This window comes from Opisthocomus hoazin, chromosome 39, assembly GCF_030867145.1.
Source record: "Opisthocomus hoazin isolate bOpiHoa1 chromosome 39, bOpiHoa1.hap1, whole genome shotgun sequence".
Lineage (NCBI taxonomy): Eukaryota > Metazoa > Chordata > Aves > Opisthocomiformes > Opisthocomidae > Opisthocomus > Opisthocomus hoazin.
In genome coordinates this window covers 234,265-253,261 of record NC_134452.1, presented here as the reverse complement: position 1 = coordinate 253,261, position 18,997 = coordinate 234,265, and the positions used below count along the sequence as shown (strand labels likewise).

The following is an 18,997-nucleotide window of genomic DNA, read 5'->3' as shown; positions in this document are numbered from 1 at the left end:
CCCGGCCGGGCCGGGGCCGCGTCCCGCCGGAGCTCGTGGTCTGGGGGCTGCGGGGCGCCCGGGGGGAAGCGCAGGGAATCCGCGATGCCTCGCTGGTGGAGGGGACATCGGGGTCTTCCCGGCCGAGTACCAGAAAAAAACGGCTTTTAAAATTAAACCGCCGCTGTTTATTTTATATTCACTTCGGTGGGGGGGGAGAGGAGAGAGAGGAGAGGAACGGGGTGGGAAGGGCAGCGCTTGAGCTCGGTTTTATTGAGCTGCGCGTTAGCTTCGAGCCAGCCCCCCCTCCGAGGACCCCGCGGGCTTCCTGCGAGCGCGTGGGGCCCGTTGCCGCGGTTTGGGCCCGGGGCTGGACGGGGGCAGCTCGGCTGGCGCCCCGCCGGCGCTGCTCTGCGTCGGTCTCCCAGCGCCGGCGCAGCGAGCGGTCCCCTCCCTCCCGCAGCGCTCGCGCCGAATCGGTGCGACTCGCGGACTCAGAAGCCGTGGATTCGGGGCGCTTTTTCACCTCCTGGGTTTGTTTGTTTTTTTTTTTCTCTGTTTTTATCCCTTGCAGGTGCCGCAGGGGATCATCCTGCAAACGAAGCAGCAGCCTCCCACCAGCCAGGCTTCCCCCGCGCTCGGCCAGTTCAGCAGCCCGTCCTCCTCCGTCCTGGTGAGCGGCCAGGGCCAGCCGGCAACGCCGACGCCGGCACCGGCACACAGCCACGCGCCCGCTGCCCTCCCGCCTTCCACCGCAGGTTCGTGACGTTGACTTCGGCTCCCGGGCGGGGAAAAACACGGGAGGGCGTCCTAAAGCGCGAGTGTCCCGGCACACGGGCGGCCCGAAACACAGGGAGGGCATCCTGGCACCCAGGCATCCCGAACCGTGGGCGTTCTGGCACGTGGGCATCCCAAACCACGAGTGTCGTGGCACATGGGTGTCCCAGAGCATGAGTGTCGTGGCACAGGGGCATCCCAAACCACGAGCGTCCCGGCACACGGGCATCCCGGCACACAGGCATCCCAAACCACGAGTGTCGTGGCACATGGGTGTCCCAAACCACGAGTGTCGTGGCACAGGGGCGTCCCAAACCACGAGTGTCGTGGCACAGGGGCGTCCCAAACCACGAGTGTCGTGGCACAGGGGCATCCCAAACCACGAGCGTCCCGGCACACGGGCATCCCGGCACACGGGCATCCCAAACCACGAGTGTCGTGGCACATGGGTGTCCCAAACCACGAGTGTCGTGGCACAGGGGCGTCCCAAACCACGAGTGTCGTGGCACAGGGGCGTCCCAAACCACGAGTGTCGTGGCACAGGGGCGTCCCAAACCACGAGTGTCGTGGCACAGGGGCATCCCAAACCACGAGCGTCCCGGCACACGGGCATCCCGGCACACGGGCATCCCAAACCACGAGTGTCGTGGCACATGGGTGTCCCAAACCACGAGTGTCGTGGCACAGGGGCGTCCCAAACCACAAGTGTCGTGGTATACAGGCGTCCCAGGCCACGAGTGTCCCGGCACACGGGCATCCCAGATGATGGGCATCCCAAACCGTGAGCGTTGTGGCACATGGGCATCCCAGACCACGAACATCCCAGACCACGAGCGTGCGGGCACACGGGCATCCCAAACCAAGAATGTCCTGGTATCCAGGCATCCCAAACCACGAGCATCCCAAAGCACAAAAAAAAAGACCACGGGCATCCCAAACCATGAGCGTCCAGACCATGAGCATCCCAAAACACAAGCGTGCTGGCACACGGGCGTCCCACACCACGAGCATCCGGGCACCCCACACCGCAAGCATCCCAGACCACGAGCATCTGGGCACGCAGACGTCCCAGCACACGGGCACCCCACACCACGAGCACCCCACACAACGAGCATCTGGGCACACGGACGTCCTGGCACACGGACACCCCACACCACAAGCACCCCACACCACGACCTTCCGGGCACACGGATGTCCCAGCACACAGGCACCCCACACCACGAGCACCCCACACCACGAGCACCCCACACCACGAGCATCCGGGCACACGGACGTCCCAGCACACGGGCACCCCACACCACGAGCACCCCACACCACGAGCATCCCGGCACACGGACGTCCCAGCACACAAGCACCCCACACCACGAGCATCCCACACCACGAGCATCCCACACCACGAGCATCCTGGCACACGGGCATCTCACACCACGAGCATCCGGGCAGATGGATGCCCCGGCACACGGGCATCCCACACCACAAGCACCCCACACCACGAGCACCCCACACCACGAGCATCCTGGCACACGGACGTCCCAGCACACAAGCACCCCACACCACGAGCACCCCACACCACGAGCACCCCACACCACGAGCATCCCGGCACACGGACGTCCCAGCACACAAGCACCCCACACCACGAGCACCCCACACCACGAGCACCCCACACCACGAGCATCCCACACCACGAGCACCCCACGCCACGAGCACCCCACACCACGAGCACCCCACACCACGAGCACCGCGGCACAGAAGCGTCGCTGTGCACGAGCATCGCGTCGCCCTCGCTTAGGGAAAGCGGAGCTGCCGAAGCGATGCTTCGCCTGCGAGAAAAGGGTGGTGGTTTCTCTTCACGCTTGGTTTATTTTTTTTGGTAAAGCTCGGTCCTTGGGGATGAAATGTGCCAGGGGAACCCAGGCCCTCGTTATTTATTATCCAAGGCTCGAACTTTGACGTGAAGCCCCCATTCTGTTTCACGTTGGCTAGGTATTACCGCCCCGGTTCCTGCAGAGAGCAAGACCTTCTCCAGCGTCCCCGCGCCGCTCACTGCCGGGAAAGGCGCCGCGGCCCAGGGGAAGGGAGGAACGCCGCTCGCCATTCAGCAGCCCGTTCAGGTGAGGAGGAAGCGTTTTGTGTGGGTTTCTGTCCTGTTTCGAAGTTTTCCACCTTGAGAGTAAACGAATCCGCCAGCGTTCTCCTCCGTTTTATCAAAAAGGCAGAGCTGATTTCCGAAAAGCATTTCTTTCCAGAAAATTTTCCACTTTTAAAGCGCTGTGAACCTCGAGAGATGATACGAAATCAACCGTTCCCACCACTGTTAGTGAGGCTTTTGGGGAGGGGGGGGGGGGCTTTGTTGTTCCCCCTCTTTAGGAGAATCAGTTGCTTAGCGATGATTTAACGAGCGGTCAGGGCTGTTAATGTAGATTTTTGGAAGTCCAAACGAGAATAATTCTGGTTTGATGCCAAAATACCTCTTAGGCTTGGGTAGCCTGCGAGCTCTTCCACCGCCGAGCGTCGCCTTGGCAGGCGCGTGCCGGCGGTTGATCCTGGCCTGGGGAAATCACGCCGGGGCTCGCAACAGCGCGGTTTTCGTGTCGCTTCTCCCGCAGACCAAGCCTGGCGTGATCAGCTCCGTCTCGGGCCTCAGCCTGGCGAAGGGTCCCCTGCAGATCCAGGTCGTCGGGAAGGGTTTGCCGCAGCTCGTGCCCTCGGTCCCCGTGCAGAGCCCGCAGCTGGTGAGCTCGCGCCGGGGCTTGGCGAGGAAGAGCGTGGCGGAGAGCCCTTCCTCGCGGGGACGGGGCGGCGGGGGGCTTTGCCGGTGGGAGAAGCGAGGTGGGCGCGCAGCGTGGGGACTCGGAATGCGCCGGAGGAGAAGCAGAGCAGATTTGGGTCTGTTTGGTCTGTATATATTGGGATGTTTGGTGTCTGTATACCAATTTTTATAGTATTATATATAAATTTTATAGATGTTAGGGCGTGCTTTTATTTATATATAATATAAATAGACCAAAAGCTGTTTGGGCAAAGCGAGGAGAAGCCTTCCTCCGTCCTTGCAATCCGCAGGAAGCCGCGCTTTCTCCTTTTTGCCCAAAATCTAAATCAGTTTGGTACAATCACGGAATGGTTTGGCTTAGAAGGGACTTGTAAAGGCCATCGGGGACGGCTTCAGCTCGAGCAGGGACAGCTTGGACTGGAGCAGGGACAGCTTGGACTGGAGCAGGGACAGCTTGGACTCGATCGGGGACAGCTTCGACTCGAGCAGGGACAGGTTGGGCTCGATCAGGGACAGCTTGGACTCGAGCAGGGACAGCTTGGACTCGATCAGGGACAGCTTGGACTCAAGCAGGGACAGCTTGGACTCGATCAGGGACAGCTTGGACTCGATCAGGGACAGCTTGGACTCGATCAGGGACAGCTTTGACTCGATCAGGGACAGCTTCGACTGGAGCAGGGACAGCTTTGACTCGATCAGGGACAGCTTGGACTCGATCAGGGACAGCTTTGACTCGATCAGGGACAGCTTTGACTCGATCAGGGACAGCTTGGACTCGATCAGGGACAGCTTTGACTTGATCAGGGACAGCTTGGACTGGAGCAGGGACAGCTTGGACTCGATCGGGGACATCATCTTTCTCTTTCTCCCTAGAGCAGCTGCCAGTCTCTGCATTTTCTCTCCTCCACCTCGCTTCCCTCCAAAGAGGACGAATTCCCCTCGCGCGTCTCGGTCCGGCGCGGGCTCGACCCCCTCCCCGCTCACCCCTGTCCTTTCTTCTCCCACCAGTACGACAGCAAGCTCGGTCTGAAGAAAGCCCCGACACTACAGCCCAGCAAGGAGGCCTGGTGAGTGCACCAGGAGTCAAACCGGCAGGGAACGCCGCGCTGCGGCGGCTCCGCTCGCTGCCGTCGGTATTTCCCCGGCCCCTTCGCCCGCGCGGTGCCGTTAGCGCTGGGGACGGGGAATTCTGCGTGCCAGATCCCTTCGACAGCTCACCCTCTGCGCCCGTTAATGGCCTCAGGTCACGTCAGGGGAGGTTCAGATCGGATATTCGGGAAAAATTCTTTACTGGGAAGAGCGGTGAAGCGTTGGACCTGGCTGCCCCGGGAGGCGGTGGAGTCCCCATCGCTGGAGGGGTTCAAAAGCCGCGTAGACGTGGCGCCTCGGGCCGTGGTTTAGCGGGCAGGGTGGTGATGGGTTGATGGTTGGACTCCTGGATCTTAGAGGTCTTTCCCAACCTTCCCGATTCGATGGTTCTCCTCCCTCGCAGCTTCCTGGAGCAGCTGCACAAGCACCAGGGCGCGGTGCTGCATCCCGACTACAAGAGCTCGTTCCGCTCCTTCGACGACGCCGTGCAGCGGCTCCTGCCCTACCACGTCTACCAGGGGGTGCTGCCCTCCGCGCACGACTACCGCAAAGGTACGGCCTTGCCAGGGCACGCCGCTCCGCGCCCGCGTGGCCGCGGGGGTCCAGCTCGAACAAAACGGAGGTTTTTAGTGGTGAAAAAACGGAGAAAGTCTCTAGGGCTTCACTCTAGAAATCCAAACGGAAATCCCCAGCGTGATCGGTTTGAAGTTCTGCAGGCTTTCTGTCCTGGAACAGGTCAAAGCTCCGTTCAGGTTCTGTCACAGTCACTGCACAGAATCACAGAGTCCCGGCATGGCGGGGTTGGCAGGGACCTCTGGGGTCCCCCAGCCCAGCCCCCTGCCCAAGCAGGGTCACCCAGAGCAGGGGGCACAGCACCGCGGCCAGGGGGGCTGGAATATCTCCAGAGAAGGAGACTCCACAGCCTCCCTGGGCAGCCTGGGCCAGGGCTCCGGCACCCTCAGAGGGAAGAAGTTCTTCCTCGGGTTCAGCTGGAGCTTCCTCTGCCCCAGTTTGTGCCCGTTGCCCCTTGTCCTGTCGCTGGGCACCACTGGGAAGAGTCTGGCCCCATCCTCCTGACCCCCCCCTGCAGAGATTTATCGGCATTTCTAAGGTCCCCTCTCAGCCTTCTCTTCTCCAGGCTGAACAAGCCCAGCTCCCTCAGCCTCTCCTCGGAGCAGAGATGCTCCAGTGCCCTCCTCATCCTCGTAGCCCTGTGCTGGGCTCTCTCCAGTAGCTCCTCATCTTTCTTGAACTGGGGAGCCCAGCACTGGACTCTCTCCAGTAGCTCCTCGTCGTTCTTGAACTGGGGAGCCCAGCACTGGGCTCTCTCCAGTAGCTCCTCATCGTTCTTGAAATGGGGAGCCCAGCACTGGACTCTCTCCAGTAGCTCCTCATCGTTCCTGAACTGGGGAGCCCAGCACTGGGCTCTCTCCAGTAGCTCCTCATCGTTCTTGAACTGGGGAGCCCAGCACTGGACTCTCTCCAGTAGCTCCTCACCGTTCTTGAACTGGGGAGCCCCAAACTGGGCTCTCCCCAGTAGCTCCTCACCGTTCTTGAACTGGGGAGCCCCAAACTGGACTCTCTCCAGTAGCTCCTCATCGTTCTTGAACTGGGGAGCCCAGCACTGGACTCTCTCCATTAGCTCCTCATCGTTCTGGAACTGGGGAGCCCAGCACTGGACTCTCTCCAGTAGCTCCTCGTCATTCTTGAACTGAGGAGCCCAGAGCTGGACCCAGGACTCCAGATGGGACCTCCCCAGGGCAGGGCAGAGGGGGAGGAGAACCTCCCTCGCCCTGCTGCCCACACTCCTCGTGATGCACCCCAGGATCCCATCGGCCTTCTGGGCACCCAGGGCACGCTGCTGGCTCCTGGTTGACTTGAGGGGTCGGTAAAACAGGCCTTAGCAGCTTGGGAACAATCACAGCAATTAAAAATTCCACAGCCCCCTTTTTCCAGGGTCTCCCCCGAGCGAGTCCGCTGAAAAAGGGAGCGATAAAGAGCCACCGACCCCGTATCTGCGCTTGCCCCACGACACGAACTTCGTTTTCTCCCTGTACCTGCGTTTGACGCGAACTTTTCTTTCCTCCCCCACCCTCCTCTTCCTCGCAGTGGACGAGGAGTTTGAAGTGGTGTCTGCGCAGCTGCTGAAGCGCACACAAGCGATGCTCAACAAGTACCGGCTGCTGCTGCTGGAGGAGTCTCGGGTGAGTCCGGTGCTGGCCCCCTCCCGTCTCGCCGTTCCTGCTCCAGCGCGGGCGGCTCGGGCCCATCCGCGCCCGTCCGGGTTCGAGGTCGGCACCGGTGTGGGCTGTGTCCTGCCACGGGGGGACTGGGGGGCTCAGCCCCTGGGTTTGTGTGGAGATGGGAGAGCTTTGCCCTCCCTGAATGGGTTTGAACTGGTCCCTGCCTGGATTTGTGTGGGAATGGGAAAGCTTTCCCCTCCCTGACTGGGTTTGAACTGGTCTCTGCCTGGATTTGTGTGGGAATGGGAAAGCTTTCCCCTCCCTGAATGGGTTTGAACTGGTCTCTGCCTGGATTTGTGTGGGAATGGGAAAGCTTTCCCCTCCCTGAATGGGTTTGAACTGGTCCCTGCCTGGATTTGTGTGGGAATGGGAAAGCTTTCCCCTCCCTGAATGGGTTTGAACTGGTCCCTGCCTGGATTTGTGTGGGAATGGGAAAGCTTTCCCCTCCCTGAATGGGTTTGAACTGGTCCCTGCCTGGATTTGTGTGGGAATGGGAAAGCTTTCCCGTCCCTGAATGGGTTTGAACTGGTCCCTGCCTGGATTTGTGTGGGAATGGGAAAGCTTTCCCCTCCCTGAATGGGTTTGAACTGGTCCCTGCCTGGATTTGTGTGGGAATGGGAAAGCTTTCCCCTCCCTGAATGGGTTTGAACTGGTCCCTGCCTGGATTTGTGTGGGAATGGGAAAGCTTTCCCCTCCCTGAATGGGTTTGAACTGGTCCCTGCCTGGATTTGTGTGGGAATGGGAAAGCTTTCCCCTCCCTGAATGGGTTTGAACTGGTCCCTGCCTGGATTTGTGTGGGAATGGGAAAGCTTTCCCGTCCCTGAATGGGTTTGAACTGGTCCCTGCCTGGATTTGTGTGGGAATGGGAAAGCTTTCCCCTCCCTGAATGGGTTTGAACTGGTCCCTGCCTGGATTTGTGTGGGAATGGGAAAGCTTTCCCCTCCCTGACTGGGTTTGAACTGGTCCCTGCCTGGATTTGTGTGGGAATGGGAGAGCTTTCCCCTCCCGGCCGGTCTCTGCAAGCCGTTGGTGTTTAACTGACCGGGAAAGGGGAAAATCTGGAAGGAGACCGGATGGAGCGTGTTCCGGCGGTGACGTGTTAACGGCAGCCGCTCTTCCTCCCCGTCCCTCTCCCCTCCTCTCCCTCCTCCGCTCTCTTCCTCACCTGCAGAGGGTCAGCCCTTCCGCGGAGATGGTGATGATCGACCGCATGTTCATACAGGAGGAGAAGACCATGCTGGCGCTCGACAAGCAGCTGGCCAAGGAGAAGCCAGGTGGGACACCAGCTCTTTGGGTGGTTTGCAGCCGCACGCTCGGGTCTCGGGCTCTTCCTCCTCTTCCTCGGCTTGCGCGCCCCGCGGCGCTCGGGGCAGGGCGACGGCGAGACGAGAAGGGCTGAAGCTCCGTCAGAAGCGGGAGCTCTCGAGGGGAACGAGGGGCTGTGAGGGGAGGAGGGGGCAGAAAAAAATCCCCCCCAGCAAATTTACACCGGAGATATTGGGCGAGAACGTCGTCGTAACGCTGATTTTTTTAAAATTTAAACAAACCCGTGGTGTTTCCCTTCCAGACGAGTACGTCTCCTCGTCGTCCCGCTCGCAGAGCCTCTCCTCCGCCGCGGCCCCGGCCTCCGGCGCGGCGCCGGCCCCCGAGGGTCCGAAAGCCCCCCCGGCGCCGCCGGCCGCCCCGCTGCACCCCACCAAGCTGGTGATCAAGCACAGCGGGGGGTCCCCGTCGGTCACCTGGGCCAAGGCGTCCCCGGCGCTGGACGGGGACGAGGACGCCCTGCCCTCGCGGAGCAAGCCCCCCATCAAGACCTACGAGGCGCGCAGCCGCATCGGGCTGAAGCTGAAGATCAAGCAGGAGGCCGGGCTCAGCAAGGTGGTCCACAACACCGCCCTGGACCCCGTGCACCAGCCGCCCGCCGCGTGCCGCGTCATCAAAGGCCCCGACGCGCACGCCGCCGGCACCGCCGCCGCCGCCGGGCAGATGAACGGCACCGTGGACCACGTGAGCTCGGCTCCCACCGAGAAGAAACCCGCCGTGACCTACTGCCGCCTCCCGCTCCGCAAGACCTACCGGGAGAACGTCGACGCCTTCGTGGCCGAGAAACCCGCCGACGCCAAGGGGAGCGCCCCGAAAACCGACAAACCCCCCGGCGCCGGGCAGGAGGACGCGGCCCGGGGCGTGATCACCTCCCACAAGAGCCGGGACAACCCCTCGGCGGAGAAGAACCGGCCGGAGGAGAGCTCCAAGCTCCTCTTCTTCAACAGGAGCGACGCCCGCTCGCTGGTCCTGCAGGACGGCCCGGCCGCGCCGAAGGCCGGCGATGCCACCGGTGGCCTTATGAAGGAGCTTGCGGAGGTGGAGGACGAGTTTTACCGCGGGATGATCAAACCGGAGCCCCCCGACCAAGGCTCGGGCTCGGAGCTCGCCTGGGAGGTGCCGCTGCCCCCGGCCAAGCGCCGGAAGTCGGAATCCTTCGAGGTGGACAACGCCAGCTTCTCCAGCGACAGCCCCCAGGACGACTCCCTCAACGAACACCTCCAGAGCGCCATCGACAGCATCCTCAACCTGCAGCAACCTCAGGCCGGGGGGCAGAACGTCCGGACGCCTTCCTCCTCCTACAACTCCTCCTCCTCGCCCTTCTCCTCGCCCGCCCACCGCACGGACGCCTACCTTGCCCCCAGTCACAACGGCGGCCTTGGAGCGAGGACGTTGAACAGATAACAGCGAACCAAACGCGGCGGCGGCGGCGGGATGCTGAGCGAGGACCCGAGGAGGAGGAGGAGGAGGACGAGGAGGAAGCTCTTGGCTGGTTGGATGCGGTTGACCCCCCGCGGCGGTTCCACCCCAGAGACCCGCCGAGCCGGGTCTGGGAGGGGGGGAAACCCGCTTCGCCCCGGTCTTCGTCGCACGGCAAAGGGTGGGGGGGGAGGTTCGGGGGTTGTAAAGCGCGAGCGGAGGCCGAAGGCCCCGATCCGCGCGGCCGACGCGCCCCGGAGAGGGGGGGGGAGGGGTCGGCTGTGTAATTTAGATTCTGTAACAAATTGCTAATACGAATATCTGAGCGGTCTGCTCTCTCTTTCCCCCCCGCCCCCTCCCCGATCCCGCTCCCAGCCCGGAGTGGGTCGGAATCGCACCGGCCGGAGGCCAAAGAGGACTCTGGAGTCGTTGCCCCGGGGGGTAAAATTGATGCTTTTTAAGTTATTTCAGAGCACGCGCGCGGGCTTCGGGAGCCTCGGGCTGCCAGCGAGGGGGGAACGGCGCGAAAAGAGGAGGAAAGCAAGGAAACACAAACGGCCGAAAGGAAAAAGCGAAGTTTGCAGTGAGTTCTGCGCCCGGAGGAGGAGCGAATCCCCCCTCCCCGGGGCAGGGGGCTGGGGAGGGGGCTCCGGGTCCGCCGTGACCCGGGAAACGCCGGGAAGGGCGACTTGTCCCGGGGTTGGGAAAGGGAGAAAAAAATCAGAGCGGTCGGACGCCGCCAGAGCGCCCTTCCGTAAAAAAATCAGCGTTTTGTCGGGCTGGGGGGGCTCTGCCGGCTGCCGGGAGCTGCCCCGTTATCCCTGCGTTTTGCCCCGCTCCACATCCCGGGGGGAGGGGGGGGTTTAATATCCCCCCCCCCCCCCCCCAATTTTTCCTTCCGGAGGGAATAAATTCACCGCGACGCTCGAGTGCGGTCGGGCCCGCGGGGACGTGGTCGGCGGGGGTGGGGTGCAGAGCTGCGTCGGGGCGGCCCCCGCGCTGCGGGGAGGGGGGCTTTGGGGCAAAATGCTGCGGATTTGGGGAAAAATGAGAGATTTGGGGCAAAAAGGTGCGGATCTGGGGCAAAAAGCTGCGGATCTGGGGCAAAACGGTGCAGATCTGGGGCAAAATGCTGTGGATCTGGGGCAAAACGGTGCGAATCTGGGGTAAAACGCTGTGGATTTGGGGCAAAATGGTGCAGATTTAGGGCAAAAAGCTGCCAATCTGGGGCAAAATGATGCGGATCTGGGGCAAAACACTGGATTTGAGGCAAAAAGCTGTGGATTTGGGGCAAAAACGGTGTGGATCTGGGGCAATAAGCTGCGGGTCTGGGGCAAAACGTGGATTTGGGGCAAAATGCTGTGGATGTGGGGCAAAAGAGTGTGGATCTGGGGCAAAACGGTGTGGATCTGGGGCAAAAAGCTGTGGATTTGGGGCAAAACGGTGCGAATCTGGGGCAAAACGGTGCGAATCTGGGGCAAAACGGTGTGGATCTGGGGCAAAATGCTGTGGATTTGGGGCAAAATGGTGGAGATTTAGGGCAAAAAGCTGCCAATCTGGGGCAAAACGATGCGAATCTGGGGCAAAACGATGCGAATCTGGGGCAAAACGGTGTGGATCTGGGGCAAAAAGCTGTGGATTTGGGGCAAAAACAGTGCGGATTTGGGGCAAAAATCTGCAGATTTGGGGCAAAATGGTGTGGATTTGGGGCAATAAGCTGCGGGTCTGGGGCAAAACGTGGATTTGGGGCAAAATGGTGCAGATTTGGGGCAAAATGCTGTGGATGTGGGGCAAAAGAGTGTGGATCTGGGGCAAAAAGCTGCCAATCTGGGGCAAAACGGTGCGAATCTGGGGCAAAACGCTGTGGATTTGAGGCAAAAAGCTGTGGATTTGGGGCAAAAACGGTGCAGATTTGGGGCAAAAATCTGCGCATTTGGGGCAAAACGGTGTGGATTTGGGGCAATAAGCTGCGGGTCTGGGGCAAAACATGGATTTGGGGCAAAATGGTGCGGATTTGGGGCAAAACGCTGTGGATGTGGGGCAAACTGCGGATTTGGGGCAAAAAGCGGCGATTTGGGCAAAAACCTTCGGATCTGGGGCAAAATGGTGCAGATTTTGGGCAAAATGCCACAGATTTGGGGCAAAAACGGTGCGGATTTGGGGCAAAAATCTGCGGGTCTGGGGCAAAACGTGGATTTGGGGCAAAATGGTGCGGATCTGGGGCAAAACGCTGCGGATCTGGGGCAAAACGCTGCAGATTTGGGGCAGAACGATGCAGATCTGGGGCAGAACGATGCAGATCTGGGGCCAAACGGTGCCGATTTGGGGCAAAACGCTGCGGATTTGGGGCGGAGCGAAGGGCCGAGCCCTGGGAGGGGGAGAGGGTCCCAGCGGGGTCGCCGCGGTGGGCCGCCGATCGCCGCCGTGTCCCGGGTTGGGTTTTATGACGATGATGATGATGATGATGACAGTTTTTTCCCCCCCCCGTCTCGAAGCGATCCCGCGCGGCGCCGGGCGCGAGCCTCCGCGCAGCCTTCGGCGGCGTAAACAGGGCGGGGAGAGCACCCTGGGAAACAGAAAACACCCTTCCTCGCGCCCGGCGTCGCCTTCCCCTCCTCCAAAACCCCGCAAACAGCCCCAAAAATAATAATAATCCCATAAAAACCCTCCGAAGCGGGAGTTTTCCGTCCCGCCGCGGCGTGGCGCGTGCGTGGCGCGGCTGGAGGCGCGCCAGGCCTCGGCTTCTTTATTATTTTTTCCCCTCCCCTTTGCTTCTAATTTTTTTCTTTTTTTTTTTTTTCCTTTTTTATTTATTTTCCAAGGAGACATAAATCTGGTTCCCCCCCCCCCCCGCGCCCCAGCCTGGGAACGAACGCGCCCCGGCATTCCTCCGCGCTTGCTCACGCCTCATCCGCCCCTTCCCGACCGTTTTTATTCCTCCCCTTCTCAAGGAAAAAATTAAAAACCACCAAGTGGCCCCCCCCCCCTCCGCCATGTCCCGACGGAGTGGGGGGGGGGGGGGTTCAGGGAGCCGCCGTGCTTCCCCGCTCCCCTTTCCCTCATTTCTCACCCCAAAAAACAAGGCCTTGGCGCGGCCGCTTGCGGGGAGCGGGATTTGTCCCGAGAGGAGGGAGCTGGGGGGGCTCCGAGGGGGCTCCCCCCCCGCCAACAGAACAAAACTGATTTTTGGGGTTTTTTTTTTAAATTTTCCCCTTTATTTTTTAATTTTTTCATTTCTTTTCCCGGCGGCCGAGCGGCCGGACCCCCCCGCCCCGGCGCGGCGCAGCAATAAGGGACGGCGCTTCCCAGGCGGAAAGATTTGGCGTTTTTTATTTTATATATACATATTTATATATAAAAATGTATATTAAATCCTTTGGGGGGGGGTTGTTTAGCGTCCTAATATTGTTTATTTTTAACCCGAGGAGGAAGCGTGGATCGGGACCGTTAGCTCCTGGTTTTTCCTTCCCCCACGAGACGGAGCCGGCGGAAAACCCAGATTTCCCCCAAAAAGGCCCTTCGGCACGGGGGGAGGGGGTCTCTCCGCCCCCCCCCCTCAATTTTAGGGAGCAAAATCCAGGTTTGCCCGCTGGGATCTTGCGTTGCGCCGAGGAAGGGGGGGGTCGGCCCTCCCCCACCCATTTCAACCCACGTTTCGGGGCCGGGGGGGGACGCTGCTGCTGGGGGGGTTGAACCCCGTCCCTAAGTGGGGGGGGAGGTGAAAGCTGGCCGGGCCCCCCCAAATCCCACCCTGTCCTCACCCCCGGAGCGGTGACAGGGACAAAGGACCCCCCCCAGCGTGGCCCCCACCCCGCCGGTACCACACTTGGCAACGAAATATAGTACTATCAGAGAATTTTTGTACTGTATTTATTGTGGATACGGATTTTTTTAACGAATTCTGTACATTTAGTACTCCTCTGTAAATTAAATCCGCTCTTCTTTTCCAAAACCGCGCCCGCCTCGCTGGTCCCCGTCGCTCGCGGCAGCCCCGGCGCCCACCCGACCTCGCCTGGAGCCCCGGGGGGGAGCGATGCTCGCGGGGTGAGTTCGAGGGGGGCTGGGGGCCGAAAGGGGACGGAGGGTCCTTCCCCCCCCCGGGACGCCGAGCCCACCCGTCAGCGGGGCTGGGGGCTCGGGGGGAGACCTGGGACCCCTGATCCCACCTGTGGGCAGGGCTGGGGGCTCGGGGGAGACCTGGGACCCCAATCCCACCCCTGAGCGGGGCTGGGGGCTCAGGGGGAGACCTGGGACCCCAATCCCACCCCTGAGCGGGGCTGGGGGCTCAGGGGGGACCTAGGACCCCAATCCCACCCCTGAGCGGGGCTGGGGGCTCGGGGGGAGACCCAGGACCCCAATCCCACCTGTGGGCAGAGTTGGGGACCCCGATCCCACCCATGAGCAAAGCTGGGGGCTTGGAGGGGGACCCGGGACCTCCATCCCACCCCTGAGCGGGTCTGGGGGGCTCAGGGGGAACCCAAGACGCCGATCCCACCCATGAGCAGGGCTGGGGGCTCGGGGAGAACTGGGACCCCTGATCCCACCTGTGGGCAGGGCTGGGGACCTCAATCCCACCCGTGAGTGGGGCTGGGGGCTCAGGGGGGACCCAGGACCTCGATCCCACCTGTGAGTGGGGCTGGGGGCTCAGGGGGAGACCTGGGACCCCAATCCCACCCCTGAGCGGGGCTGGGGGCTCAGGGGGAGACCTGGGACCCCAATCCCACCCCTGAGTGGGGCTGGGGGCTCAGGGGGGACCCAGGACCTCGATCCCCGCCGTGAGTGGGGCTGGGGGCTTTGGGGGAGACCCGGGACCCCTGATACCACCCCTGAGTGGGGCTGGGGGCTCAGGGGGGACCCAGGACCTCGATTCCACCTGTGAGTGGGGCTGGGGGCTCGGAGGGAGAACTGGGGACCCCCGATCCCACCCCTGAGCGGGGCTGGGGACTTGTGGGGAGACCTGGGACCCCCTATTCCACTCCTGAGCAGGCCTGGGGGCTCAGGGGGAACCCAGGACCCCCAGTTCCACCCCTGAGTGGGGCTGGGGTCTCGGTGGGAACCCAGGACCCCAATCCCACCCATGAGCAGGCCTGGGGGCTCAGGGGGAGACCCAGGACCTCGATCCCCCCCGTGAGTGGGGCTGGGGGCTTTGGGGGAGACCCGGGACCCCTGATACCACCCCTGAGTGGGGCTGGGGGCTCATGAGGGACCCAGGACCCTGATCCCACCCGTGAGCGGGGCTGGGGGCTCAGGGGGGGACCCAGGACCCTGATCCCACCCGTGAGTGGGGCTGGGGGCGTGGGGGAGACCCAGGACCCCCAATTGCACTCCTGAGAAGGGCTGGGGGCTCGGGGGTGGACCCGGGACCCCCGATCCCACCCGTGAGCAGGGCTGGGGGCTTGGGAGGGGACCTGGGACCCCAAATCCTGACCTGTGAGCAAGACCAGGGGCTTGGGGACATGAGCTGGGACCCCGATCCCACCCAGGAGTCGATGTGGGGGCTCAGGGGGAGACCCAGGCCCCAGATCCTGACCCATGAGTGGGGCTGGGGGCTCGGGGAGGAGACCCCGAATCCTGACCCACGAGTGGGGCTGGGGGCTCGGGGAGGAGACCCCGAATCCTGACCCACGAGTGGGGCCGGGGGCTCGGGGAGGAGACCCCGAATCCTGACGCATGAGTGGGGCCGGGGGCTCGGGGAGGAGACCCCGAATCCTGACCCACGAGTGGGGCCGGGGGCTCGGGGAGGAGACCCCGAATCCTGACCCACGAGTGGGGCTGGGGGCTCGGGGAGGAGACCCCGAATCCTGACCCACAACTGGGGCTGGGGGCTTGGGGAGGAGACCCAGGCCCCCAGATCCTGACCCACAACTGGGGCTGGGGGTCTCGGGGGGGCTTCGCCGCGCGCTCTGGGGCCGGGGCCCCGCGGGTGCCGGCTCTCGGGAGCCCTCCCCAGCCCGGCCCCGCCGCCCTTCATTAATTTATTAATTTTTTTTCTTTTATGGCTCCGTTTCGCGCCCGGCGGCCTCCGCGCCCTCCCCTTGCCCAATAATTTATGGTAATATATTCCCCCCCCCCCCCCCCCCCAGCCCTTTTCTCCCCGCCGCCTCCGGCCCCCCGCGCAGTTCTGCGGGACCTTCGGCCTCGCCGGGAAGGGGTCTTCCTCCCGCTTCGAGTGGAAAAAGGAGAAGAAAATTCCGAAGTTGGGAGGGGGGGGGACACCACCGCTGCGTTTCTCCGGTTATTTTTTGGGGGGAAAACAGGCTTTTTCCCCCCCGGGCAGAGGAACCCCCGCCGCCAAAACCCCCCTAAAAAACAGAAATCAGCTTCTCGGCGCTGGGTTTGGGGGGGGGCCCCATGGCTCAGCTCTGCGGCTGAACCGGGCCAGTCCCCCAGCCCCCCGCGCGCCGGCTTCGGGCAGGGGGGCATCGCGTGCCCCCCGCCGCTCGCCGCCGGGATGTTCAGCTGGCTGCGCAAGCACCCCAAGAAGAGCCCGGGGGCGGCCCGCACCGTCACCGAGGGGCTCAAGACCCTCTACAGAGCCAAGCTCTTGCCGGTGGAGGAGTTTTACCGCTTCCACGACTTCCACTCGCCGGCGCTGGAAGACGCCGACTTCGACACCAAGCCCATGGTGCTGGTGGTGGGGCAGTATTCCACCGGGAAGACGACGTTCCTGCGGTACCTGCTGGAGCAGGAGATCCCGGGGAGCCGCGTCGGGCCCGAGCCCACCACCGACTCCTTCGTCGCCATCATGCACGGCGAGGCCGAAGGCGTCACGCCGGGCAACGCCGTGGTCGTCGACCCCCAGAAGCCCTTCCGCAAGCTCAACCCTTTCGGGAACGCCTTCCTCAATCGGTGAGTTGGGGGGGGGGGACACCCCCAGACCTGGAGCCCCCTCCCAGACCGGGAACCCCCCCCCAGACTGAGAACCCTCCCCCAGACTGCCCCCAGACTGGGAAACCCCCCCCAGACCAGGAACCCCCCCCAGACTGGGAACCCCCACCCCCAGACTGGGAAGCCCCCCCCAGACCAGGAACCCCCCCCCCAGACTGAGAACCCCCCCCCGGACTGAGAACCCCCCCCCGAGACTGGGAACCCCCCCCCAGACTGGGAAGCCCCCCCCAGACCAGGAACCCCCCCCCAGACTGAGAACCCCCCCCCTAGACCGGGAACCCCCCCCCCAGACCGGGAACCCCCCCCCAGACCGAGAACCCCCCCCCGGACTGAGAACCCCCCCCCCAGACTGGGAACCCCCCCCCAGACTGGGAAGCCCCCCCCAGACCAGGAACCCCCTCCCCAGACTGGGAACCCCCCCCCCCAGACTGAGAACCCACCCCGGACTGAGAACCCCCCCACAGACAGAACCCCCCCCCAGACTGCCCCCAGACTGGGAACCCCCCCCCCTAGACCAGGAACCCCCCCCCCCCAGACCAGGAACCCCCCCCCAAACCAGGAACCCACCCCCCAGACTGAGAACCCCCCCCCAGACTGCCCCCAGACTGGGAAACCCCCCCCAGACTGGGACCCCCCCCCCCCGACCGGGACCCCCCCCCCAGACTGGGAAACCCCCCCCCAGACTGAGAACCCCCCCCTAGACCAGGAAACCCCCCCAAGACCGGGAACCCCCCTCCAGACTGGGAACCCCCCCCCAGACCAGGAACCCCCCCCAGACTGGGAACCCCCCCCCGGACTGAGAACCCCCCCCCCCAGACCGGGACCCCCCCCCAGACAGAGCCCGGTGCAGCAAAGACCCCCAAAGTCGGGGCTCTGCTCTGGGTTTCACCCTTTTTGGGGTGATTTTCCTCAATCTGGGGGGCTTGGGGGTGAATCTCCCAAATTTGGGGGGGTTGGGGGGTAAATCTCCCGCGTTTGGGGGTGAATCTCCGGAATTTTGGGGGGGTTGAGGGTGAATCTCTGGAATTTGGGGAAGTTTGGGGGTGAATCTCCCAAATTTGGGGAGTTTGGGGGTGAATCTCCCAAATTTGGGGGTTTAGTCTCCCGAATTTGGAGGGGTTAGGGGTGAATCTCCCGAATTTGGGGGGTGATTCTCTGAAATTTGGGGGGCTTGGGGGTGAATCCCCCAAATTTGGGGGTTTAAACTCCCGAATTTGGGGGGGTTCGAGGTGGATCTTCCAAATTTGGGGGGGGGTTAGGGGTGAATCTCCCAAATTTGGGGGGGCTGGGGGTGAATCTCTGGAATTAGGGGGTGTTGGGGGTGAATCTCCCGAATTTGGGGGTGAATCCCCTGATTTTGGGGGGTTTAGGGGTAAATGTCCCGAATTTGGGGGGTGAATCCCCCGAATTTGGGGGGTGAATCCCCCGAATTTGGGGGGGTTTGGGGGTGAATCTCCCAACTTTGAGGGTTTTGGGTGAATCCCCCAAATTCGGGGGGTGAATCTGCCAAATTTGGGGGGGGGCGGTGAGTCCCCCAAATTTTGGGGAGTTTGGGGTTGAATCTCCCAATTTGGGGGGGGGTTGGGTGTGAATCCCCCAAATTTGGAGGGGTGGGGGGGCGAATCCCCCAAATTGGGGGGGGGGGGGGTGAATCCCCCAAACCTGGGGGAGCTGGGGGTGAATCTCCCGAATTTGGGGGGTTCATCCCCCAAACCTGGGGGAGCTGGGGGTGAATCTCCCGAATTTGGGGGGGGCTTTGGGTGAACCCCCCAAATGGGGGGGGGGTGGGGAGGGTCCTGCTCGGGGTCTGGTGGGCAGGGGGGGGTCGCGGGGGGGGTCGGGGATGAGCCAGGCCTCAGGAATGCGGCCCCGGAGCCGCCCTGCCCCCCCCCCCGCCCCCCCCCGCCGCCTCGGAAAGTCGCCGTCAGGGCTGGGAGGGACAGACCCCCCCCCCCCCGCCCCACGGACACGGGGGGGTTCCGAATCGGGGGGGGGGGGGGGGGGTCAGGGGGGCTGCAGGGGGGGTCCGAGGGGGTTCGGGGGTGCCCGGGGGGGGGCTCAGAGGGGATCGGGGGGCTCTGGGAGCGATAGAGGGGGGGCGGGGGGGGCGGAGTTTTCGGGGGGGGGGGGTCAGGGGGGTAGCGGGTGTCCAGAAGGGTTCAGGGGGGGTCCGGGGGGGTTCAGGGGGTCCCGGGGGGGGGGGGGGGTCAAAGGGGGTCCAGGGCCATCCAAAGGAGGTCCGGGGGGGTTCCGGGGGGGTTCCGGGGGGGTTCAGAGGGGATTGGGGGGGTCTGGAAGGGACCGGAGGGGTTCGGGGGGGTTCCGGGGGGGTCAGAGGGGGGATTGGGGGGGGTCTGGGAGGGACCGGAGGGGTTCGGGGGGGTTCGGGGGGGGTCAGAGGGGTCCGGGGAGGATTGGGGGGGTCTGGGAGGAACCGGAGGAGTTCGGGGGGGTTCCGGGGGGGGTCAGAGGGGGTTCAGGGGGGATTGGGGGGGTCTGGGAGGGACCA

At 63.3% G+C, this 18,997-nt stretch overlaps 1 protein-coding gene across 3 annotated transcripts in view; it reads left to right on the top strand.

Annotated features, from left to right (window-relative positions):
* Positions 1-9,712, top strand: part of BICRA (BRD4 interacting chromatin remodeling complex associated protein) — a 41,479-nt gene extending 31,767 nt beyond the window's left edge. For all 3 annotated transcript variants that reach the window (XM_075446200.1, XM_075446201.1, XM_075446199.1), the window contains 8 exons: positions 554-737; positions 2,740-2,867; positions 3,363-3,488; positions 4,535-4,593; positions 5,019-5,167; positions 6,725-6,819; positions 8,030-8,132; positions 8,426-9,712. In XM_075446200.1, the coding sequence (XP_075302315.1) occupies positions 554-737; positions 2,740-2,867; positions 3,363-3,488; positions 4,535-4,593; positions 5,019-5,167; positions 6,725-6,819; positions 8,030-8,132; positions 8,426-9,585 (2,004 nt within the window). In that variant the 3' untranslated portion in view covers positions 9,586-9,712. The remainder of the gene's footprint in view (positions 1-553; positions 738-2,739; positions 2,868-3,362; positions 3,489-4,534; positions 4,594-5,018; positions 5,168-6,724; positions 6,820-8,029; positions 8,133-8,425) is intronic.
* Positions 9,713-18,997: the final 9,285 nt, after the last annotated feature.